We start from the raw sequence: 24,330 nt of genomic DNA, 5'->3' as shown, positions 1-24,330 counted from the left end.
ATAAGTTAAAGTAATGTAGTTCTGATGTGTTAGTAATGAAACTAGGATTTAGGATTGTCTTAAACTCAGGGTCTTTCTAAACCAGTGTCTTAAGTGATTTTGTGTCTGCCGTCTTTCTGAATGATCAGTGTTGGAGAGGAAGATTTCGATGAGGAAGCCCCGAGAGGAGCTGATAGAGCGAGGGTTACTGAAGGACGTCCCAGAGAATGGTACGCCAACCTAACATGGTCATGAGTCTCATTGGTTTATCTTAATTGCTCAGAATCGAATTGCTTGAAAGGTTTTGTGAGATTGATTCTGTCATAAACGGAGCATATTTGTATGCATCATCCGCTGAATTCTCTTTAAGATCATAGTTTTTTGCATTGTGATGTTATTTTAATAAACGTTTGTTACATGATGCATAAAAATATGCTCCGGATTCTTTTTCTTTATTGTGGTAATTCCACTCCATCAGAAATATTAAGTTTTGCATCCTTTTATACTTTTAAGATCCAGTCTGACATGTTTCTTCTTAGCTCTTTTGTATTCGGTCTCAAAATCCATTATCCACATCTGTTTCAGAGAGTAATGATGTGAATCACAAAGCTCCTCCGGTGAAGAACGGCCACACAGTGCCTGGAGAGCGCAGGTCAGACTCAGGGTCAGAGGTCAAGGCGCCGTCTTCACGGCCACAAGGAGAAGAACAGAGGAACAGCCTCGCACCCGAACCAGAGCGCCGCAATCGAGCACCCTCCGACGTCAGCCGCAACCGTCAGCCGCTGGACGTGGACGCTCGCACGCGGATACCACCCGAAACAGACCGACGCAGCCGACCTGAGTCAGACCTGGAGAGACCAGCGGGATCTTTACAGAGAGAAAGACAAGGACAGGAGGAGGGACGATATCGGCGGGAGGAAAGAGACGAGAAAGCAGGCAGGGACCGAGAACGACGGGATAGAAAAGAAGACAGAGAAGGAAGAGGCGAACGCAGAGATGAGAGAGACAGACGAGACAGGAGGCCGGATAAAGAAGACGGTTATGGAAAAGGTGAGCGAGATGAGCGCGAGAAGGAGAGGAGGAATGACAGAGAAAAGCGGGACGAGAAAGATTGGAGAGAGAACAAGGACAAAAAACAGCCACGGGACAGGAAAGAGGATCACGAAAGAAGGGATGAGCCCGAGAGAGCAGACGAGAGAGAGCAAAAGGAGCAGAACGAGAGGAGAGAAGACCGGGAAAGAAGAGAGGAACGGGATAGACGCGAGGAGAGAGAAAGGAGAGACGCCAGGAGGCCAGAACCCGTGAAACAGGTGTCTGATGGGAAACTCTTCCGGCCTCAGTCAGAACAGGACATGAGACCCGTTCTTCAGAAGAGCTCGTCTGACATTGGACAGAAGGTCCGGCCGTTTTCAGAGGCCATCCAGAGCAGCACACTGCCACGACACACGCCTGAAGAGGAGGAGTCCAGGGCACGCACAGGTAAAGCGAGTGAAAATCACTCAAAACTGTGAGGTTTACTCGAAGTTTTGATATTCACATACATCTAGCCCCGGATAAATGATTAAAGAATATACCTTGCGCTGGAAAATAGAATACAGTTTGAAAATTTATGCTTGATGTGATATCAAAAGTAACCAAGCACGCTGGGTGGAGTGTTACAAATAATGTTTAGTGAAGTTTTGATCTGATATGGAACACATTTAAATTAATAATAATTTTATAATGTTAAAATTAAATGTATTTATTTATGATATAAATCATATGAATATAAATTTAGAGCTTTAAATATCTTCAAAATATATACTGTATGTGTGCATTATATATATATATATATATAATACACATAATAAATATACACAGAATGCACACATATATTATGCAAACAAAAACATTTATTTTAGATGCGATTAATCGCGATTAATCGTTTGACAGCACTAAACAAAATGCATTTGGCAATAAAATCTGAATTCAGCACAAGAGGTCACATTTTGGTGAGTTTCTGCGGGCGAAATTCAGTCATTTCAGTAGGAATCACACCATTGAGAATTCAGCGAAAGGCTGTAAGATATCACCGTGCAGATTTTGCGTCAGGTTCAGTGGTCAACAGATCATGATTTTTTTTGATGGGCAATAAAAAGCCATATATAGAAGATATCACATTTTTAAATTTTTATGATAGTAAAAGCGCATGCATAACAGTTGCTAAAATGTATTGATTTTATGTAATTTTTTATAAATTTAAAGTGGATACATATGAAAAAAAATCATAAAATAATTAGAACTTGATGAAAAATAAATCTGCACAATAAATCGATGGATTGATCACTTTGCCGATATGTTGGTCCAGCACTATTCTAGTCGGCCATCGAATTCACCATGTTGAGCACCAGAAAGCTGCTTCTATGTGAGCTGTGATTTATACATCGATCATTGAAAATTGACCTTTTTTGCCTGTAAAAAAAAAAAAACAATAGTTAAGAGAGAGTTGGTTTCATTTTTGAAACCGCTATTTTTAATTAAGTGTTTTAATAAACTAGACTCTCCAGTTGTTTTTAAAGAGTCCAAATGTAAAATTCCAATTATTGCTTATTTGTATCGGCCCAGAAGTTCAATATTATAGCATCTTTTTTTTTTTTATTGTTCAAAATAACTCTGAAGCTTTAGTATAGGTCTGTTACAAGAACATTTAAAATTGAAAAAAGTTTTTTTTTTTTTTATTTTTTTTATTGCCTGTTAACTCTTATTAGCTCTTTAGCCGGTCTGTCAAAGAAATGAGACCATAATAGACTTCAGTGTGGTGTCCATCAAAGTCTTGTTTTTGCAATCAGGAGACATTTCCAGTAGTGTCACAAAGTCATTTGCTTAAGCTCTTTAAAGCAGCTTATATCAGGTTCTTGAGACACCGCTTAGCTGTACATCTGCTATTTCAAGAGTTCGAGTGCTGATCATACAGTTCATGCGGTTTTATTGCTACATCTGCAGAACTTCACTATGCATTATTTTGCTCCTGGCGATGGTAAAGACCCCATGAAACAGATGGATTCCTGTATTGGCTATTGAAGGATATGTCTGTCCTTTAGCCCCAAGTATACCTTTAAAATAATTTTAGTCAACATTGGGCATATAGGTACCCTCAAAACACAATACTGCCATTTTGACTTCATGGGGTCTTTAAAGCGCTCCACTTTCACCCTGTTCACATGCCATGCCTGATTTACTCATGCCTGCTGTTTTGTTTGTGCTGTGCACCTCTGTGTGTTTTGTTATTTGTGTTTATGCATGTTTGTGCATGTGTCTTGTGCTCACCATTAGGATCAGTGGGTGTGCGGTTTGTTCCTGAGCCCAAACCTGCACCAAGTGCCTCCTCTAAAGACTTCCAGCCGCCCCCTAAACAGGCCATTCTCCCTCCCAAATGGCTGATGGGTTCTTCCTCCTCCTCCACTGAGACTGCTCCAGTCCCATCCTCCTCCTCCTCTTCATCATCATCGTCGACTTCATCATCCTCTGCTCCCCCCATTGCTAAGCCTCCTCCTCGGACTGTGTCTTTAAATGTAGACGACTCCTCCCGAAGTAATCCCACTCCTCCCGTTACATCAGGAGACCGTGAAGCTCCGCCCACTGTGTCTGGTCACTCGACTCCGCCCACTGTCCCCGCCCACTCTACCCCTCCCACTGTTCCTGCCCACTCCAACCCTCCTGCCTCTACTGCCCCGAAACAGCCGCCAGTGCCCCCTCCCAAACCCGCCCATCACAACAGCAACACTGCACTGCAAGGTGAGTCGGTATTTGTCCTGTCAGCTTTCGCCCCAAAAATGCAACTGTGAGGTATATGTGGCTTCATGCTGCTTTCTTGAGTAGACTGCACTGTGCAGAATGATAAAAGCATGACCTGTTCAAATTGTCATAACCTAGCAGAGGGGATTAATAGTTTTTCTATGATTTTGTTATGCTTGGCTCTGAAATATTTGACTAGACTTCTAAATGTTTTAATCATTTAATTATGAATGACTGGAAAATTAATGGAAAATCCTTGTTTCAAAGGTGTTGGGAAACTATTTCGATGAACTGGTGCCAGATTCACAAATTAAGATTAAGAAAAAAGTTTCTAATAAGGTCACAGAAATATATTTCTAAGTGCAGTTCTTAAAAAAAAGAAAGAAGTTTTCAAATATTTTCTTAGTAATATCATATTGTTTTCTTAAGAAGCAAATGATAGTTTTGTGATTGTAACCGAAGACTCGCTGATCAAGTCCATACATCTCGAAGGCCGTATTTGCGCTGCCTTCAGATTACTGCAGTAATCACATTAAGCCCGCACACTATATATTTTTTGTCATAAATCCCAGGATATACCGCTATTGTCTGCACAAATATATTTTGTTACATGTATAATTTAAATTATGGAACCAGATATGATGTGCTTATGTCTTCTTTCAAAAAGTGGGAAAAATGGACTTTGAAGTGGCAGGGACATGTCTCATCTGCAAGTTAAGTGTGAATGTGTCGCATGCTTGTGTGTGAGTGTGTGTGTATGGTCACCGGTTTATTATTTTATTAGTTTATTATTTCTGTAGTTATCTCTACAGAAAGTCCTATAAGCCATACTCATAATGACCGATCATTGTTTACATGATCAGCCACTGATATCCCTTTAAGACCTCTTAAAGGTTATTTAGTTCTTTTTAAGAATGTTCCTTTTTAGGAATTTAAATTGTCCTTGCTCATACCGTGCTTTCATTGAATCAGTAATCGGCTAAATTATTTCCTATCTTGCAGTGTATTGTTTTGACTCAATACAGATTCATATTTAATTCATATTTAATCAACAGAGCTTCATATTACTGGTCATACAACCTTCATTCATTCATGACAGAGACATACATGATTTAGTTTGTACATTCACATTACTATGTAAATCAGATTTATGCACGATGCTTACGGCTATTTCATTTATATACAATGATGTAAAAATATTATTCATTGTCATTTTTCAGTTCATACTGCATTACTTGAATCTATAAAACCTTATTTACATAAATGTGTTACCTACATTTTACATTGGCTATATCACATCCTGTTTTAATTTATCTTGACTTTTGATAAACGTCACAAAACTACTGTACACTGTAGCTGTCACGGGTAATGTAACAGTCCCAAAGCAGTGATAACACATTCACTATCACAATCTAGATATTTCTATGTCATTGGGCAAAGAGTAAGAACTGATAGTTGTCAACATCGAGGTGCAATAATATGGACGAAGGTCAACTACACGCATTAGTCGTGTTACTATCATTTATCATTTTATACGCTATATTTGTTTTGTAATGTATGGGACAGTAAAAAGGAAAAGAGTGGGGAAATGGTTTGTGTCCACACAGGTATCACAGCTGTACATATAACGAGACTTTTTTTTTCTTAATCTTTCCCTCAGAATCAAGTCAGTTAATAGATAAGGGCCTGTGTGTTTAGTGAATCAGGTGTGTTGGTGTCTGCTGAAGCAGAGAGACAGATGGGTACTCCATTGAGATGGACAGGCTGAGACATGTCTCTGTGCTGTTTGTGCTGGGACACTGTTCACTGAGCAGCTTCGTGTCTCACACACACACACACACACACACACACCTGTCTCTGAGCGGCTCTGGCTCCAGCCACTTTTGAGGAAACACAGACAGCTACACAGTGTTTGTTGTCTGACAGGTTTTAAATGTACCGTTTCACAAGAAATCAATACAAAAATGGCCAAAGTAATTGCACCTGGGCAAGTGATGGGAAAAAGTGTGTGTAATGTTCCTGTAGTACTTAAGTGGGTCTGTTTGTCCTACACAGCAGCTGATGTTCTGTCTGCTCACAGACATAAGAACTCCTTGTACTGTTGTCCTTAACTTTTTTTATCAGTACAATAGAGCAAAACAGAGACCCACTTTTCTAGCCTCCTGGGTTATATTTTTCCAATTCATTTTGTCCATAGACATTTGAGAAAATCCTTCAGTCAAGAATTCAAAACCTTGAACCAAATGATGGATGAAAGTAACCTGGCATGAAACTAGCTTAATTAATTTGAACGGCTTTAAATATGTTTTGTAGGTTTGACTTTACTGCAGCTGAAGTCAGTAATATCCACCAGCTTAAAGCTGAAGTGTGTCTTTCTGGACCCCTGATTAAACGAAGAGTTGCATCCTACTGCCTTTCATTGTACTCGTGCTATTGGTTGAGTCTCAGACTGAGATGTTTGGATGCTCTTACTTAGACAGAGAACAACTTACACAGATAACCCCCCCCCCCCCCCCCCCCCCCCCACCAAAAAGAAATAAAATAAAAATGTCATCAGTTAGTCACCCTCATGTTTTCCCAAACCCTTAAGAATTTTGTTTGTATTCAAAACATTTTAATGATTTAATGAATAATTTCCCTTCTCCCACTAACAGCCAAAACTTCAATATTTCAAATATTTCATAAGGACACTGTAATAAAAAGTGTAATAAAGTGATCATATTTTTGAAAGACTTGGATTAAACCACAGAAATCTGTCCGGTTTCACAAGAAATATCTTAACAACATGAGGGTGAGTAATTGACAGATTGTTTATTTCTGGGTGAACTATCCCTTTAAGCGCTTGGAGGTTTTAATAGGTGTCACCTGTTGGACTGGACCAGTGTCCAACAGTGCGTGTGATTTGTTGTTTGAGATGCTATAAACACCTTTCCCTTCATCCACCCCAAAGCTTCAACGTTTCAAAGATCTTACAAAGCTCCGCCCCCTCAGTACTGGACGAGCTGGAGACGGCAGGCAGAGTCTGGAGGCTATCTCTCCCTGCCCACCTACCTCAGCCAAAGGGGTGCTCAGCTCCGCCCAGGTAGCCCTGGTGCCGTCCCGTCCCACACCAGCTGGCATGCATGTCCTAATGCTCTAATAATCACAGAGTCATGCTTGTTTTCACACCCATACTCAAGATCTCCATGATCCTGCTCCAAAACACTGCCATTACTGAGAACTAATGAATGGGGTTCAGTTCATCCTATTCAAAAGATATGATAATTATAGATAACCATGATTGAGGATTAACAGGATAACCAGTAATGAATATTAAATTCAGAATCAGTCTAAATTACGTCTGAAAATGTACATTTATACTAACATTTCACCCGATGTCCACTGTCTAACGTGGAGTTTTTGAAATGGAACTGGCCTTCACTTAAGGTTAAGATTTGTGACATTTAGACCAGAAACATACTTTGTGCAAGTGCACAATTTCATAAAAAGATTAAAAAAAGAATGCTTGGCCAGCCTCATGTTACAAGTGCATAGCACTGTTTCTTTGTGTCTGTGTAGTAACATGCTATTGAGAAACTAATTGGAGGCAATTTAGATTTTATTTCATTTAAACTAACTTCCTCAGAAAGATTCTCTTCAAACTGTTGCTCTGCCATGACGGTAGTTGGCCTGAAGTAGAATGTTTAAGGCCCGTTCACACCAAAACTGATAACTAATGACAACTCTATACACCAGTTTAAATGTTCTGGCTCTTTAAAGTCGGGTGGATTCTGATTGGCTGTCAATGTTTTTATCATCCATCTGTTGAAGAAAAAAAAATTCTGAAAGTGATTCAGACGATATTGTTGCTCTCTGCCATTGTTATAGTTGTGATGTGGAATTCCCAGTTATTAACAATTATTAAAACTTTATAGTTATCACTGCATTTATTGTCCTCAGTGTAAACAGGTACTACATTGTCTCTTGTGGCATGGTTCAGAATGTAACTCATTTCTAGCTTATGTTCACGAACTTGCATAGAGTGTTATGTTTTAGACCTTAATGCATTAAACTTCATCATTGTCTGTAGAATCTATCATCTTAGAATATTAAATCCCTCCCCATCTTGTACTAATCTAATCTAATCCCCGTTTTATTGAATCCAAGGCATGCAAATCAATGTTTAAGCATCCTAGCTTGGCACTTTCGTACAAACTAATTTGTTGTCACATGTGCTTTAACCCTCGTTTTTATGTGAAATTAGTTTTGATTGTATTTTGTTTATTTCTACAGTGGATCCCTCCCAAGTCACAGTCCCAGTCAAGCGATCTCCTCCCGTTCCCCCAAAGAGGGTGACTCCTGTGAGCAAGCGCCACTCAGACGACTCTTCGGCCAATCAGCCTGAGCCTCCGCCCCCAGGCCCCGCCTCCAACCCGGTCCCGTCCCCAGCTTCTGCCCCGCCCCCTGGCCAATCAGACAACTCTGAAGCACTCTCCCCTCCACCAACCCATATACCTCCGTCCCCTCCCCGTGCCCACCAGCCCCCTGAGGTCCCACACGTGGACCCCCCCAACCCCACCACAGAGCCGCCCTCGGAGCCGCCCTTACCTCTGCACATACGCATCCAGAGAGCCTTGAACAGTCCTGGCCCCATCCAGCCCAACCCGGAAGGATCCAAGCGAGCTCATTCGCTTCTGTTTGAGTCACCCCCGGACTTTCTGGCTGAGGCCCCAGGAGAGAGGCGAAACTCTCTTCCTGTCACTATCGAACCTCTGCGACTGTGAGTGTCCCAATCAGTTCAGCTCAGAACTCAGTGTTCTCTGCTTTTCTACATTTATAACTGATTGCTACTTTTTGCATCCCAAGAAGAAATCCTGCCTACTATTATGCCACTTATTATGTGAGCTGGGTAGATTACTTACAAATTGTAATATGTTACTGATTCCAAATGACATGACAAAAAGTTTTAGTTCGTTGTGTAATCCATTAAATTACACATTTTAGGTAATATAATCAGATTACATTCAGATTTATTTTGAGCTTTCTCGTTTATTGAGTTAAATAGGATTATATTGTACCAGATTGATCAAAATACAAAGATATTCCATTTTTTGTTATTAGCAACATGAAGTCTATTAAACATTACATCAAGGTTTCCCTAACGGATGGAGGGAGTTTAATGGAAAGCTAATAATTAATTAAATCCAAAAAAATATATATAAAAATATATAAAATCAATCAAGATAAAACAGGCACTAAAAAAATGAAATATTTTATTTGTTTACCTGCATGTCATGTGACCATAACCAACATCAGGGACATGCAAATGTGATACTTCATTATTTAAAATATTTATTTTAAAATCTCAGGGGTGCTTCAAGGAAATATATTAGATTAAAGAGGATCAGGCGACAAAAATGTTTGTGAGTTTATTAAAGAGTATATTAAAGCAGTAAACTCTTTCAGAAATGAAAATTGAAAAGATGAAAGGGAGAATTAGGGAGAATCAATAAATTATGAATAATTTATTGCTATTGTGTATATAATATGCAATCATGTAATCCATAAGAAGTAACAGTAGTCTGATTATGAGTATTTTAAAATCTAATCTAATGCTTAATTTTTGGAATCTGATATGTAATCCAGATAACAGTCAGATCATCAGTTACTACCCAGATCTGTGTGTACTATATATATATGTATATGTATTACAATTAAAGGAATATTCACTGTGTCTCTGTGATTGTGTACTGTCTAGGCCTGAGGATGATGATTTTGACATTGAAGAAGAGCTGCAGAAGCTGCGTCCCGTCCCTCGGCCCACTCTTCAGCTGGAGCCGCGCAGCCGGCGGGGTCTGGTGGGAGACCCACGGGTCACCGTCATCCCCGAGGACACGGGGCATGGAGACAGCGTCGACGAGGAGAGCGAAGAGAGCGATTCTGATGGACCCGTCAATTACAGAGAGGAGGATGATGAGGATGATGAGGAGGATGTTCCCACAAGTATGATGCTTTAACTCTGTCTGACCAGCCGTATGAGGGTTACTGAGGAATATTGTACCTGTCCTGCATTAATAAGGGCATCAGAAAAAATCTTTGTAATGGTCTCCACTTGAAAACATGGAACTGGTGAATACGGAGTTAAAACTTGGACAAAACTTGCCTTTGTTAGAAATTAGTATTAAAAATATCGGGGTCAGTGTACTAATACAACTATTGTGAGATAATAATCAGAGATGCTTCTCGAGCAGCAGATCAGTATATCAGAATGAAATCTGCAGGATCGTGTGACACTGAAGACTGGAGGAATGATGCTGAAAATACAGCTCTGAACACAGAAATAAATAATTTCAACATAATATTCAAATAGAAATCATTTATTTTAAATTGTAATAATATTTCAGTGTCACTGTTTTTACTGTACAGTGTATAGGCCAAATAAATGCAGCTTTGGTGAGAATAAGAGTCTCCTTTAAAAAAAATAAAAAACTCTTTCAAACCCCAACTAAAAGCAAATGCAAAAAGTAAATGCAATCGATTAATAGTGTCATCTTGTTCAGAACATAGTGTTTTGCTCACTCTTTGTTAACAGTTTTCTTTTATCAGTGCTTTAACCTTTTATGTGCTCAAATCTTGAATGTTGCAGCTTTGTTTTGCTCATAGCATCAAAACCATGTTTGTGCAAAGCGCTAATGAGGATTGTGTGTATCTCTTGTCAGGTGGGCTTGCAAGCCGTGTGAAGCGTAAGGACACTCTGGCTCTGAAGCTGGAGCGTCAGCAGGAGAAAGAGCAGTCTCAGGACCAGGAGAACATCATCTGGGACAACAAAGAGCAGTGGGAATCTGTCCGCAACAAGATCGGCAGCGCACTCACGAGGTCTGTGTGTGTGTGTGTGTGTGTGTGTGTGTGTGTGTGTGTGTGTTCACTCTGGGTTTATGGGCTCTTTGTACTGTCCACACTCACACTGTGTGTGTATTTTGCATGTCCTGATAGGAGGCTGAGTCAGAGACCCACCGCACAAGAGCTTGAGCAGAGAAACATCCTACTGGGTCAGTCTTACATCCGCCGTCTTCTTGTCCTCTGTAGCATTTGTTGTAGTCAGTCATAGCTGATGTAGGTCCCAAGTTTGTGATGCTTCCAGAAAAGATTTTCTTAACATCTGCACGTTCTTTTGTTTCAGCCAAGGATGAAGCAGATCGACGCGCAGAAAGAAGTGAAATCAAGCGCAGACTGACCAGAAAGGTTTGAAGGCACACATCCATCATCTGACTATTTGTTTCTCATCAAAACCTCTAAAGCTCTTAAATGTTTGGAATTACTTTTTTAGACAAATACACTTCTGTTCAACTTGGTTTGGAGCCAGCAAGATTTATCTTTTATGTTTTTGAAAGCAACCTCCAATGCTCACCAAGTCTGAATGTAAAATCAAACATATAGTCAAATAATTGCTTTAGTGAAATACTATTACAATTTAAAATCACTTACTATATTTTAATGTATTTTAAAATGTAATGTATTCCCTTGATGGTCTGGTGCCTAAGAAACATTTTAACATTGATAATATATGAAAATAGTTGTGCCGCTTCATATTTTGTTATGGAAATGGTTATGAATTTAGTTTTAAGATTCTTTGATGAATAGACATCTTTTGTAACATTATACATGCTTGTACTGTCATTTTTATTATATATAATTTTAATGTCCTTGCTAAAAAAAGTTTCTTTAAAAAATAGTCTTAATATTCTAAATGTTATTAATAATATTAATAAATATCATTATTTATTACAAATACATTAAAAAGAATGATAGTGTATGAATTGTCCCTTTGTAAAGTTTTAAGTTCAAGTTCAAGTTATTTCTTGTCTTTTCCAGAATAAAAAATAAAGAAATAATAAATCCCTTAAATCCCTTCCGTTAGAGATTCAAAATTCTAAATGTAATATCATAAAATATAAATGCTTGTTTACTACTCACCTCTTTGACTTCTTAACTGTCACGGACAAATAAATGTGAACAAAAACCTGCAATAAAATGACATGATGTTTTGTGGTGCGAGCAGGTACTGATCTAGCAGAGCGTGAAAGCAAGTGTTGCTGTTGTTTGTGTGTGCAGCTGTCCCAGAGGCCTACGGTGGCTGAGCTGCAGGCCAGAAAGATCCTGCGCTTTCATGAGTATGTGGAGTGCACACACGCTCAAGAATACGACCGGCGCGCAGACAAACCCTGGACCAAACTCACACCTTCTGACAAGGTCTGACCCTGTCACTGCTCACCAATATAACAGCTTTTAAATGGCGTCTCATTTAAATTTGCATTTGCAAATCAGGAAATCAAGCAAATCTTAATTGAAAAGGCACATTGAGACTGAGAGACACTTTCTCAACCCTCTTGGCTGTAAAGCATCAGAATTTCATGTTGATTTGACCAAATGACATCATCATTAAGGTGTACTGTAAGGTGTTTTATACAACAGGTGTTTAAGATGTTCTTTCTTTGTCCTCTTCCAGGCGGCCATAAGAAAAGAGCTGAATGAGTATAAGAGCTCAGAAATGGAAGTACATGAGGACAGCAGGATATACACCAGGTGAGACACTTTTAACACTTTCTTAACTGGAATAAGTTAATACAACCGCAAGAATGTGATTACCAGTCAAAATACATCCATACATACATATATATATATATCTAGCTGCAGAGACATTCAAAAGTTTGGGGTCAGCAAGCATTTTTTTCATGTTTTTGTCTCATGCTCAACAAGCCTGCAAAAATACAGTAAAAACAGTGATATTGTGAAATATTGTAAAGTGTCATTTATTTCTGTGATCAAAGCTGTATTTTCAGCATCATTGCTTCAGTCTTCAGTGTCACATGATCCTTCATAAATCAGTATAATATATTGATTTGCTGCTCAAAAATATAAATTCAAATAAATACAAAGTCTAAAAGAACAGCATTTATGTAAAATACAACTCTTTTGTAATGCTAAAACGCCTTTTAGGCAAGGGAAGTTTATTTGTATAGCACTTTTCATACACAATGGTATTTCAAAGTGCTTTACATAAAAGGAAGTAAAATAATCATAAAAATAATCACAACGATAAAAACAAGGAATTTAAAAACTTTTCAAATAATTTTAAATGATTTAAAGCAGTTAAGGACAGAAAATTATTATACATAAAATACAGTGCAATCCGTTCGGACGTAGCACGGTGCTCATTCACTAAATGCACAGCCAAACAAATGAGTTTTGACTCTGGATTTAAAGGGTTACTCCACCCCAAAATGAAAACTTTGTCATTAATCACTTACCCTCATGTCGTTCCAAACCTGTAAACGCTTTGTTCATCTCTGGAACACAATTTAAGATATTTGAGATGAAAACCGGGAGGCTTGTGACTGTCCCATAGACTGCCAAGTAAAATACACTGTCAAAGTCCAGAAAAGTGTGAAAGATGTAATCAGAATAGTCCATCATAGCTAAAAAGTGCAAAACTGACTCTATACTAATGATCTGAGTGGGTTATTGGGTTTATATTCAGTGAGCATATCTGCAGTGTATTTCAGTCCTAGGTCATTGAGTGATTTATAAATGAGTAAAAGTACTTTAAAATCAATCCTAAATGTAACCGGAAGCAAGTGTAAGGACCTGAGGACTGGTGTGATATGCTCAGATTTTCTGGTTCTAGTCAGAATCCTGGCAGCAGTGTTCTGGGTGAGCTGCAGCTGTCTAATGGTCTTTTGGGAAGCCCAGTGAGGAGCCCATTACAATAGTACACCCTGCTGGTGATAAAGGCATGAACAAGTTTCACCAAGTCTTGGCTGGAAACAAAACATCTAATTCTTGAAATGTTTTTGAGATGATAGTATGCTGATTTAGTTAGGTCTGTCTCCAGAATCACAATTCCTCAATTTGGTTATGTCTTATTAATTGATTCAGTGGGAGCATAAACAGGCTAAACAAGAGCGGTGCTAGAATCGAGCCTTGTGGGACTCCGCATGTCATGGACATCCACTTAGACTTATGCTCCTAGACTCACATAATAGCCTCTCCCTTCTAAGTATGACCTGAACCGTTTGAGTACCATCCAGAAAGCCAGACTGAGTTTTCCAGTCTCTCTAGGTAGTATGTTATGATCGACAGTGTCAAACGCAGCACTGAGATCTAGTAGTGCCAGCACTGATACTTTGCCAGAATCAGAATTCAGGCGAATATAATTTTTTTATCTTCATGGATGCTGTCTCTGTGCTGTGATGTCAATGTCAATGTCACCTTTATTTATATAGCGCTTTAAACAAAATACATTGCGTCAAAGCAACTGAACAACATTCATTAGGAAAACAGTGTCAATAATGCAAAAATGATAGTAAAAGGCAGTTCATCATTGGATTCAGTTATGTCATCTCTGTTCAGTTAAATAGTGTCTGTGCATTTATTTGCAATCAAGTCAACGATATCGCTGTAGATGAAGTGTCCCCAACTAAGCAAGCCAGAGGCGACAGCGGCAAGGAACTGAAACTCCATCGGTGATGCAGTCGGAAACCAGATAGAACATTGTTCTGGTATCCTTTTGAGTTTAAGTAGTTGTTCAGCTTATTAAAGTCTATGATTTCCATAATCTTACCTATAAAAGGATGATTTGATATTTAAGGTCACTTTTGATCAATTTAATTTGTCCTTGCTGAATAAAAGTTTCTAAAAAAAAAAGAAAATGGTGAACTCAAAGGTTTGAATGGTTGTGTGTGTATAAATGTATGTATGTATATGTGTTTTCAGTAAAAGCCATTCATTAAAATAATGTTCCTTAAAAGCCAAGTGATAAATACAGAAATGGAGCGGTGGTTGTAGAATAATAATGCAAGGTGGCTACCTTTTTTGTTGTTGTTTTGTTTAGTTTTTTTGTTTCTTGAGTTAAGGCAGTAATTGTAATATAATGTGCATATAAACGTGATCGTTTTCTTTAGCCATCACCTGGACTGTATTAACAAAAATGTCACGTCGTCTTTCTATTCCTTTTGAAGGTTTCATCGGCCATAATCAGCGTCTCTAAAGAGGAAGCCCCAGATGGATAAAAGCTGCATCTAGAAGCCTCCATCTCACTCCAGCATCCAGTTTCCCATGATCCTCCAGCCTGTACTGACGAGTGTCGGGCCAGCCGCTCAGTGCTCTGGACTCAAGTGGAGGAGGAGGAAGTGATGCGGGTGTGTGCGGGATGCTGGTACTTCTGGGGAGCGGGTTTGAGGGCCAGTGTCCTGTAAAGTTCCCATGATTCCCACAGCATGGACTGGGGTGTTTTAATAATCTTTATGGTACACACGTTTCTGTGATGAAGAATGTGCTCGTGTACCCAACAATAATACTTTTATGGAAATTATGACACTGGAGATAAACTGTTTTAGTGTTGAGCGAGAGTGAGGGAGTGATGATATTTGCTGTCTTCTTATGCCTTAACACTGTTAAATGATTTTTTTAAGCCTGACCTTCGAGTAATACAGAAGAAAGTCTGTTGACATGTAACACTGTTTCTCACGCTGAACACACACTGACTGGTGTGTGGATCTGAAAGCACATCTTTGTAATTCTCAGGACGTCGGCACGCGGTCTCACTTTCTCTTTATGTGCATTTTACTGAAATGTACCATACTTTGACTTTTTCACACAGATAAAACACCAGCTTTAGTATGTTTCATCTTTTCTAACAACATAGCACTTCACTTTAGATATTTGTGAATCCCACAAGAACACACCATATTTTACCCAAAAATCATAAGAATTCACTAGATTCTATTATTAGATATTACTAGATATTATTTTTCATAATTTAAGCACATTTTCCCCCTAAATTATTCTTAATATAGTGTTAAATATCTTACTTTTTGAGTTGTTGTATTTTTTTTGTGTGTGTGTGCTTTTTCTCATGTGCATTGTTGTCAACTGTAATTCTTGTTACTGTAATAGATTTTATTTTTTATTACAGTAAAATACTGTAATATTTTTTTCGTATTTAAAAGCTATATATATATATATATAAGAAAAAAAAAACAGTTTTTCACATATTACCATAATGAGAATGCATTTTTTCTTTTATTTTTTTCACAATGCCAAACATTCTAATGATCCTAAAGCTTAAACTTTTTGTTTTGGGGTGAAATATGCACTTGACAGCTTTCGTGAGATTCAGCTGTAAATGATGATATAGTCCACTGTACATTGAACAATTTAATAGAAAATGGTTGATGTTACATCATGGAGTCGTTGTAAAAATCCTGGTGCATTTTTGAATGGTACTTTTTCACATCACTGCTGGTTTTACGGTACACTTGGTTTTGTCTGGCACCAGAGGGCCTGTGCACTGTATAGAGACATGCTGTAGATTCTATTGTATATCTCGTCTTCCTGACATCAGAAATTTGTTTTAATTGCAATTATAGTATTACACTATACTGTTTTTTATAAGGTGCAAACAGAATGACTACAGGTTTATGTAAAGATATATTAAAAAGGTATTTCAATTAATACATGTACATTCACAATGAATTAAAACTAAACTGTGAGCATCGTTTGGTTCATTTGTGGGTTTATTTTTCGCAAGACATACTAGCAGTGTACTCATACATGGTACATTTCTGTGTTCCTTTGATTCCTCATTTGATTCATTTTTACAGCAATACTTAATTTGTTCACTTACACCAACAAATGTTTTAAAAATACCCTGTTTTTAACATTTACCATGGTGTAATGTTGATGGGGTTTCGGGATGTATTCCATTTGCATTATTTACCAAGGGCCTATAGAGGGCACTATTGATTCACTCAGAATTACCACTTGTGTGATGTTTCTTAAACCTGCCTGATCAAGAATTTCAATGCATAAGATGTAATACATCTGTTTTTAACACTATTTAGCATTGGTGATTCTTGTTCTTAAAGTGTCTTGTGTTTAAACCGTGAAGTACTTGTGTATGTTTGCTGTGGTTTCAGAGTTAAACCTAGCGTTTTTTTATGAGCACTCAGAGGCTTTTGAAATGTTAATTAATAAGCGTGTAAGGGAGAATGCCATTGTGGCTCCTTTATTGATATGTTTATGAACAGCCCACCCATCATGACATTTGAAGTTTTCCTGCATCATGAATTTTTAATGGCTTTCCGCCGCTCTCCAACACTCTTCAACCCCGGCACTGCACTCTCTCATCCACATACTGTCTCCAGTGGCTTTCTTGCTTTCACTTTATCTGTCTTTCGCACAAATTTAGTTTAAGTTAAGTCCCGTTCACTCCAAGAGTGAGAATTATGATGATAAATTCTAAGAGAATAGGGACGTCCACACCAAAGCTAATGCTAACGACACAGACTAGTCTCAGTCGTCACGCCTTCTGCCGTCAGTTTAAAGGTTTAAATATAGTACATGAGACAATATCGCTGGAATCACTTTCAAAACATTTAACATTGACAAAAGGGTTGGCAGTTTTTTGCAACAAAACCCACCGAGTTGCGTTTTGAGGGAGGTCCACCAGGCAATCTGTCGTGTTTACGACTGTGACGTTGAGCACTTATTAGGATCAACTGAACTCTTTTTTTATTTTTATTATTATTCACCTTATACGTTGGTCCAAATCTGTATGAAGGTGAACTATCCCTTTTAAAACCGTCAAGAGAGTTTTGACATGGCACTGAAACACTGAAAATAATTTCAACACCATAAATGAATGTGAAAGGTTAGTTAGCCTATATCGTCACCTTTAAGAGGCATCGCATGGTCACTGATATCAAGAGCTTTACTATAATCATACAGAATTAGTTGAGAGCTATATGTCTTGCTTTAAGTAGACTCGTTAAAGTGCTTCTGCTGCTCTCTTTTGCACTGAAGTGAAGCCTGATGTATCGTATACCAGCGAAATGCAGTCTGATTAATTGCCGAAGTGAAATACAGTCGTGGCCAAAAGTTTTGAGAATTACATAAATATTAGTTTTCAAAAAGTTTGCTGCTAAACTGCTTTTAAATCTTTGTTTCAGTTGTTTCTGAAATATAATTACAAGCACTTCAGACGTTTCAAAGGCTTTTATCGACAATTACATGACATTTATGCAAAGAGTCAGTATTTGCTTTATTCATGGCTGTGTTCTTGGGCAGAATTGTGAGTGAGCCCACTCCCTTGGATGAGAAGCAACCCCACACATGAATGGTGTCAGGATGCTTTACTGTTGGCATGACACAGGACTGATGCTAGCGCTCACCTTTTCTTCTCCGGACAAGCCTTTTTCCAGATGCCCCAAACAATCGGAAAGGGGCTTCATCTGAGAATACGACTTTGCCCCAGTCCTCAGCAGTCCATTCACTATACTTTCTGCAGAAGATCAATCTGTCCCTGATGTTTTTTTTGGAGAGAAGTTGCTTCTTTGCTGCCCTTCTTGACACCAGGCCATCTTCCAAAAGTCTTGGCCTCACTGTGCGTGCAGATGCGCTCACACCTGCCTGCTGCCATTCCTGAGCAAGCTCTGCACTGGTGGCACTCCGATCCCGCAGCTGAATCCTCTTTAGGAGACCATCCTGGCGCTTGCTGGACTTTCTTGGACGCCCTGAAGACTTCTTTACAAGAATTGAACCTCTTTCCTTGAAGATCTTGATGATCCTATAAATTGTTGATTTAGGTGCAATCTTAGTAGCCACAATATCCTTGCCTGTGAAGCCATTTTTATGCAACGCAATGATGGCTGCACGCGTTTCTTTGCAGGTCACCATGGTTAACAATGGAAGAACAATGATTTCAAGCATCACCCTCCTTTTAACATGTCAAGTCTGCCATTCTAACCCAATCAGCCTGACATAATGATCTCCAGCCTTGTGCTCGACAACATTCTCACCTGAGTTAACAAGACGATTACTGAAATGATCTCAGCAGGTCCTTTAATGACAGCAATGAAATGCAGTGGAAAGGTTTTTTTTGGGATTAAGTTAATTTTCATGGCAAAGAAAGACTATGCAATTCATCTGATCACTCTTCATAACATTCTGGAGTATATGCAAATTGCTATTATAAAAACTTAAGCAGCAACTTTTCCAATTTCCAAAATGTATGTAATTCTCAAAACTTTTGGCCACGACTGTACAATCTCAGATTGCAGAAGAGGAGTGAAAAGGAAAAATGAGCAAAGAAGACATAAAAAACATGTGAAGATGAAAGCAATTTTTTTTTTGATTTTCCAAACCTGAGAGACCCCACACAAGGCAATAGCAAATCACGGGTCTAACAGTTTTGGTCGTACAGTGTGTGGTGTGCAGCCACACGGCAAAATCAACACAGCACACACGAACCGATTGGACTCCCGAGCATTCCCAGGTCAGACGGGAAATCTCGCAAAATCCCTCGAGATCAAACGTGACTTCAGAGTAAACAATCATGGCGGATGAAGAGGATGCAGTGGCCATAGTTTGTGCTTTGTTTGTAACCGAAAAAAAAAACATAAGAAAAACAAGAAAAGGCGATGGTCAAAGAAGTGGAGACAAACATTCACGGTGTTGCCACAGGTCGACGAGTTGGTCCTCCATCTCCGACGTCCACCGGACTTTCTGGTGCGCCATGCCGCCGGCTGTTTTGATTTTGTTTCCCGGTACTTCCTCGCCACCTCGTCACCTCGCTTTCTGATTGGCTACACGCCACAGTCCACAGGCTGCGTGATCGTTTGTCCTCGGGGGACACCACACACGAGAAGAAATCTGGCCAAATAAATCCAACATGTTGGATATCCCCGATTTGAGATCGGAGCGGTCCCGACGTCCTTCGGAGCAGAGGAGAGCAGTCTTAACACACCACACACGGCAGGAATATCTGATCAGATTATTTTACGATATTCGGAGCATCCTTAAGATTGTCGAAAGGGGTGAATCGGAGCTAAAATCGGCCTAATTATCCTGCCGTGTGAACCAGGCTTGAGTTTGATTTCATGTTCCCATGTCCTCTCATAACCTGACAAATGATGTAGATTCAGCATGTCTGTGGACTGATTTCAGCGATGGACGTAGGCGGCTTCTTTTTGGGTTCATTTCCAACTGTCCGGGGACCATGCAGAAATATTACAAAAATCTAAACTTGATTTGACTGTATGCATAATGGATTTTTATTTATTTATTTATTTTATTCAAAACAGAATATCAGTTGGTGTACATAAATATTTATAACAGAAAAAAAGACTCCAATGAACCCCTTATAAAATGTAGATGGAACTGCACATTCTACAGTATGTTAATGCATGCTGATTCTTCGCTTGGCAACCATAAACAGCCTAGAGTTAAGGCCTGTTCACACCAAGAACAATATCTATATTGATAACTTTGAGAGCGGCCACACCACCAATGTATTGTTGTCTGCAGCCTTAAGTGCTCTTTAAACTCTGATTCTGATTGGCTTTCAATGTTGTCATTATAGTTCATTATAGTGACGTTAAAATTAAAAGTTATAGCTAACACTATAGTTAACGTCCTTGGCATGACTGGATTTTAGGCTGAAGTAAGTATCCTTGGTACCCTGAATAGGGAACGAGATGCTGCATTAGCAGCCAATACTATGGGAACATCCCATGTTGTGATGATTGTCTTGAGCCATATAGAGCCATGCCAAGTCATTAGCAGATAACAACACCCAATGAGGCATTGTGTCACTCAGGTCTCAAAAGAAAAGCATCCATGCCATCACAGTTAAGAGTTCATAGAAGGAAAGCAGAGCTGTGTAAGTATGACTGGCCATACATAATCTCTTTGCCTATTCAGGGAACATTAATGTTGCTTAGTTTCTATTGACAGTTTATTCACTGTTTATGTATCGGTGTGTTGAATACTTCTTCATGCAACTGAAACTGCAGTGTCCTCTGCTTATCAGCCACAGATCTCCTGCCTCAACCACCAAAACAAAGAATTGATCAGATTCATGCCATCGTGTAGTCGACGTAATTCCTTAACACAATGGTCAAGATATAATCTGAGAGTGCAACAAAATCAAAGCGTACTTGGAAAGATTACGCTGGCATAAGCAAGGCCTTGACACGGTCAAGAGCAAGATCAAGAGATGCAGGACTGACCAACAGGGAATGCAAATCTCCAATCCTTCTAAGAGACAAGAACTTTTCATATCCTACCCCATGTTTTCTTATATCACAATTGGCCCTTATTTTCCATTTCTGAATTTATCTGGCAAGCCTAATGATGACATTATTATCTTTTGACTCCTCCAACAGCAGCACCTTTTTAAAGACAAGCGAGCAAAAATACAACGAACTGTATTACAAGACTATTCTGATATATACTGAGATTTTAATGACATTATTTTAATATAGTCAGTCTTGAACAACAGTGGGCCGGTCTAAGGCATGAAAGTCCAGGGCTGAAAATGAGTCCCACTCTGGCCCTGTATTGAGTGGAAATGTCTTAAACATCTTGTCCCCAGCATACAGTAAGAATGGACAAGAATCATGAAATGCCTTCCCAAGGCAAACCATTATTTGGCCTCCAAATAAACCCTAGATGTACAGCAGGCCACATCTGCACATCTATAAAAGCCAGCAGTGAACTCAAAGAAGAGTGAACTGGATTTAGTGTGCATCACGCTGACTGAAGCAAGCAGTAAAAAGATGTGATTTAGAAGTATTAAAACACCTTATGGAAGGTGCTCTAGTATTTAAATGGTCTCTGCTTGTTCAGACAAATGGCCCAAATCTTTAGTTATGCAGCAGAAAGTCACCTAATTGATGTGTGATGCCTCAGTGGATGGTGTTTGCACCACCTGCCAATGGATTGGTGTGATTCTTCAGTCTATCATCCCACCAGAGCTCTACATATATTTGCCAACTGCAAAGGCCTGTTTACATCAAAAATTGCCCTCATGGCACAGTGTTACAGATACAGATGAGTTTGAAAACCGGCTTCTTTATTTGAAGAAAGCATGTCAGTGTTAAGGGGAAATGAGGTCTGCAGAGGCAGTGAAGTAGACATTCGTGGGTCTCCGAAGGCTTTCTGGTCCTGTTGGGAATCTACATTATCACTGATGTGAGACTCATTAGAATATGCTGGACTGGTAAGATTCCCCCCAGTAATTCATTTCATCTTCTCAATCCAACCCCAGGAGTTTAGTTTGGCAAGCTATCCATATAAAGCACAGAGACAGTCATACACCTGGGAAATTGTTTAATCAATGACTGTTCAAAGATAAATACTAAAGCATTCTCTGCGGTCACGTTTATTTAAAAACTTTAAAGTAACAATCCACTACATGATATGTGCACATGTAGACTACTTACGTATATAGAGTAACTGGAGTAAGACATTATAAAATATAACTACATAAAGGTTAACATAACATCTGCTGCTCGGTAAAGACCCTAGATCTCCTGCAGAACGTATGGGGACGTTTTTGACAGGGTTTCTGGCCAGTGGGAATTACTCACATGCCATAAGGAATCTGTCTCACTGTATCTCAAAGCATAACCACAGGCAATGATTCAGACAATCTCCAAATACGTCCAGACATCTGACGTCTGCAGCAAAGACATATGTGTCTAATAAATGGATGGCAACAGATATGAGTTTACATTTTCTGAAGAGGTTCTTGTCTTTGCAAAACTCTACTGGTTTACTAGCTCTTTCCTTCCCTCAAAGTCCACACAATTATATCGTCAGCCAGGTAAACATTAAAAGTCTGATTGCGGAGAAGATAACAGCACACCTCATTTTAACAAGCCACACAATATTAAGATTAACGTCTCTATGATAAATACAATAAATACGTTAATCTCGCTCACTCTTATCGTTTGCATTCAGCGCTAAACATGTCTGAGGTTGCTGAATCTGAAGTCATTATATAATTGTTGGGTTTGTTTAGAAAACAGATTAAATTATTTTTATTGAAACCCTTTTTTTTTTATCAAAAAATGAACACTTATTTGTGAGACTATGATGAATAAGACATGATGTGTGAAGAAAACAATGAAAAAATCAAGGGAATTATTGCTTGTGTGTAATTTCCAGTCACACTGTGATTTTGCGTGAGAATATTATTTGTGTGTCGTTAGAATACATAAAATGCTACCAAATTAGCCTTAGCGAGGCAAAAGAGACAAAAGTATTGTTAACATTTTATTAAAAAAAATAGAAATATTTACCATATAATGTAACTGTTATCACAAACAATAGTTTGCATTAGGTTGTGGTTGAAATGTTGGAGTAATTGAAAGAACTCTCCCATCGTGTAACTGTACATTGTTTGTAGACATATTCACGTTTGATTCATATGGACTTCTTTTATGATGTCCTTTCATACTTTATGGTGCATTACACTTTGGTTGCATGGACTTTCAATGGATGATATAAAATGAGAAGTGAACATTAAAAATTTGTCTTCCAAAGATTGAAATTCTGGTTTGGAGCGAGTAATTAATGACATAATTTGAATTTTGAACTATCCCTTTAAACCTTGCATTTAAACAGATCAATTGTTCACTGAGGCCAGCCTAAAAAGACGCTCAGGACAGTTGACAGACCATTGCTGCTTGTGTTCACGAAAGCTTATAATTTTCACATGTTTTTAAGCCTTGCCACTTGTCGATTTAAACATTCAAAAGAGTTTAAAGCATTAAAACACAAGACGAGGAATAGCTCAACTGAGAAGCTGTTACTCGCGCGCTGTGTTCAGTGTGCACGCGGAGAGAGAGCTGCGTTTAGCGCACAGCAACTTTTCACACCACAGTCTGAACAAAATTAAGCACTGCTTGGTAACTGGTCAACAAAGTATTGATAGTTGTGTAAATATTGTCATACTAACAGTTGTGTAAACTCTGTGTAAATAGCACTAATAAATAAAAAGAACGACCATACAAATTAAAAATTCAAACAGGGCCCACTGGTACAACCTGCACCGGGGCCCCGCAAGCCCGAGCTACGGCCCTGTGGGTATGACACAGGTATTACAAGGAGAGGGTGACTTATGAGGACATGTCCCCATTTTTCAAAACGCTTATAAATCATACAGAATTAGTTTTTTTTTGAGAAAGTAAAAATGCACAAAATTTCCTGTGAGGGTTAGGTGTAGGCCTGGTGAAGGGTGATATCAAAATCTAAAGCCAGGGAAGAACAGAAAGCAGGAGGAGACAGTAAAATGAGCAGAGTTTATAGTATATTATATCATTGTTGCTTCTGTATCAGTACTCTTTCCTCTTGCTTTCTGCCCCACTTTCTTCTCTCTGCCTCTTGGGCTGATAAAAGATTTGTAATACAGTTTTGGGTGCTATACAAAATGCATTAAAGATTATTTGGGGTACCAGACATGGATTGGTGTTTAACAAGTTTTTGGTACCAGACCAGTTTCTGGCATCAGATCTAATATTCCAGATCTAACATGTTGGTGCTGACGGCATGATCTAAAACTTCTGAAATACAAATACAGGAAACATTGGGACTTGGTGGTACTTGAATGGTCTGATTAATGTAGAGGCCTATAAAGTTTGAGTACCACTTGTCTAGATGACATCTCTCTTGTGTCTGTTATTGTAGTGTAGCCTTTAAAGCCCCTGGGCATCATGGGAGAGTCAGGCGTCTTCTTGAGTCAGAGAAGTCGTG

General features: G+C 38.9%; 1 protein-coding gene across 5 annotated transcripts in view; it reads left to right on the top strand.

The window, feature by feature from the left end:
- Positions 1-16,204, top strand: part of LOC132145679 (phosphatase and actin regulator 4A-like) — a 44,087-nt gene extending 27,883 nt beyond the window's left edge. For 4 of the 5 annotated variants that reach the window (XM_059556865.1, XM_059556866.1, XM_059556864.1 and 1 more), the window contains 12 exons: positions 129-209; positions 565-1,458; positions 3,292-3,753; positions 6,704-6,835; positions 8,026-8,512; positions 9,491-9,735; positions 10,452-10,608; positions 10,726-10,781; positions 10,913-10,974; positions 11,845-11,982; positions 12,239-12,315; positions 14,751-16,204. In XM_059556865.1, the coding sequence (XP_059412848.1) occupies positions 129-209; positions 565-1,458; positions 3,292-3,753; positions 6,704-6,835; positions 8,026-8,512; positions 9,491-9,735; positions 10,452-10,608; positions 10,726-10,781; positions 10,913-10,974; positions 11,845-11,982; positions 12,239-12,315; positions 14,751-14,766 (2,807 nt within the window). In that variant the 3' untranslated portion in view covers positions 14,767-16,204. The remainder of the gene's footprint in view (positions 1-128; positions 210-564; positions 1,459-3,291; positions 3,754-6,703; positions 6,836-8,025; positions 8,513-9,490; positions 9,736-10,451; positions 10,609-10,725; positions 10,782-10,912; positions 10,975-11,844; positions 11,983-12,238; positions 12,316-14,750) is intronic. The other variant, XM_059556867.1, reaches the window with a different exon arrangement.
- The last annotated feature ends 8,126 nt before the right edge of the window (positions 16,205-24,330 follow it).

Source organism: Carassius carassius, chromosome 8 (assembly GCF_963082965.1).
Source record: "Carassius carassius chromosome 8, fCarCar2.1, whole genome shotgun sequence".
Lineage (NCBI taxonomy): Eukaryota > Metazoa > Chordata > Actinopteri > Cypriniformes > Cyprinidae > Carassius > Carassius carassius.
Note: the sequence above shows the minus strand (reverse complement) of the source record. Positions and strands in the feature narration are given on the sequence as shown.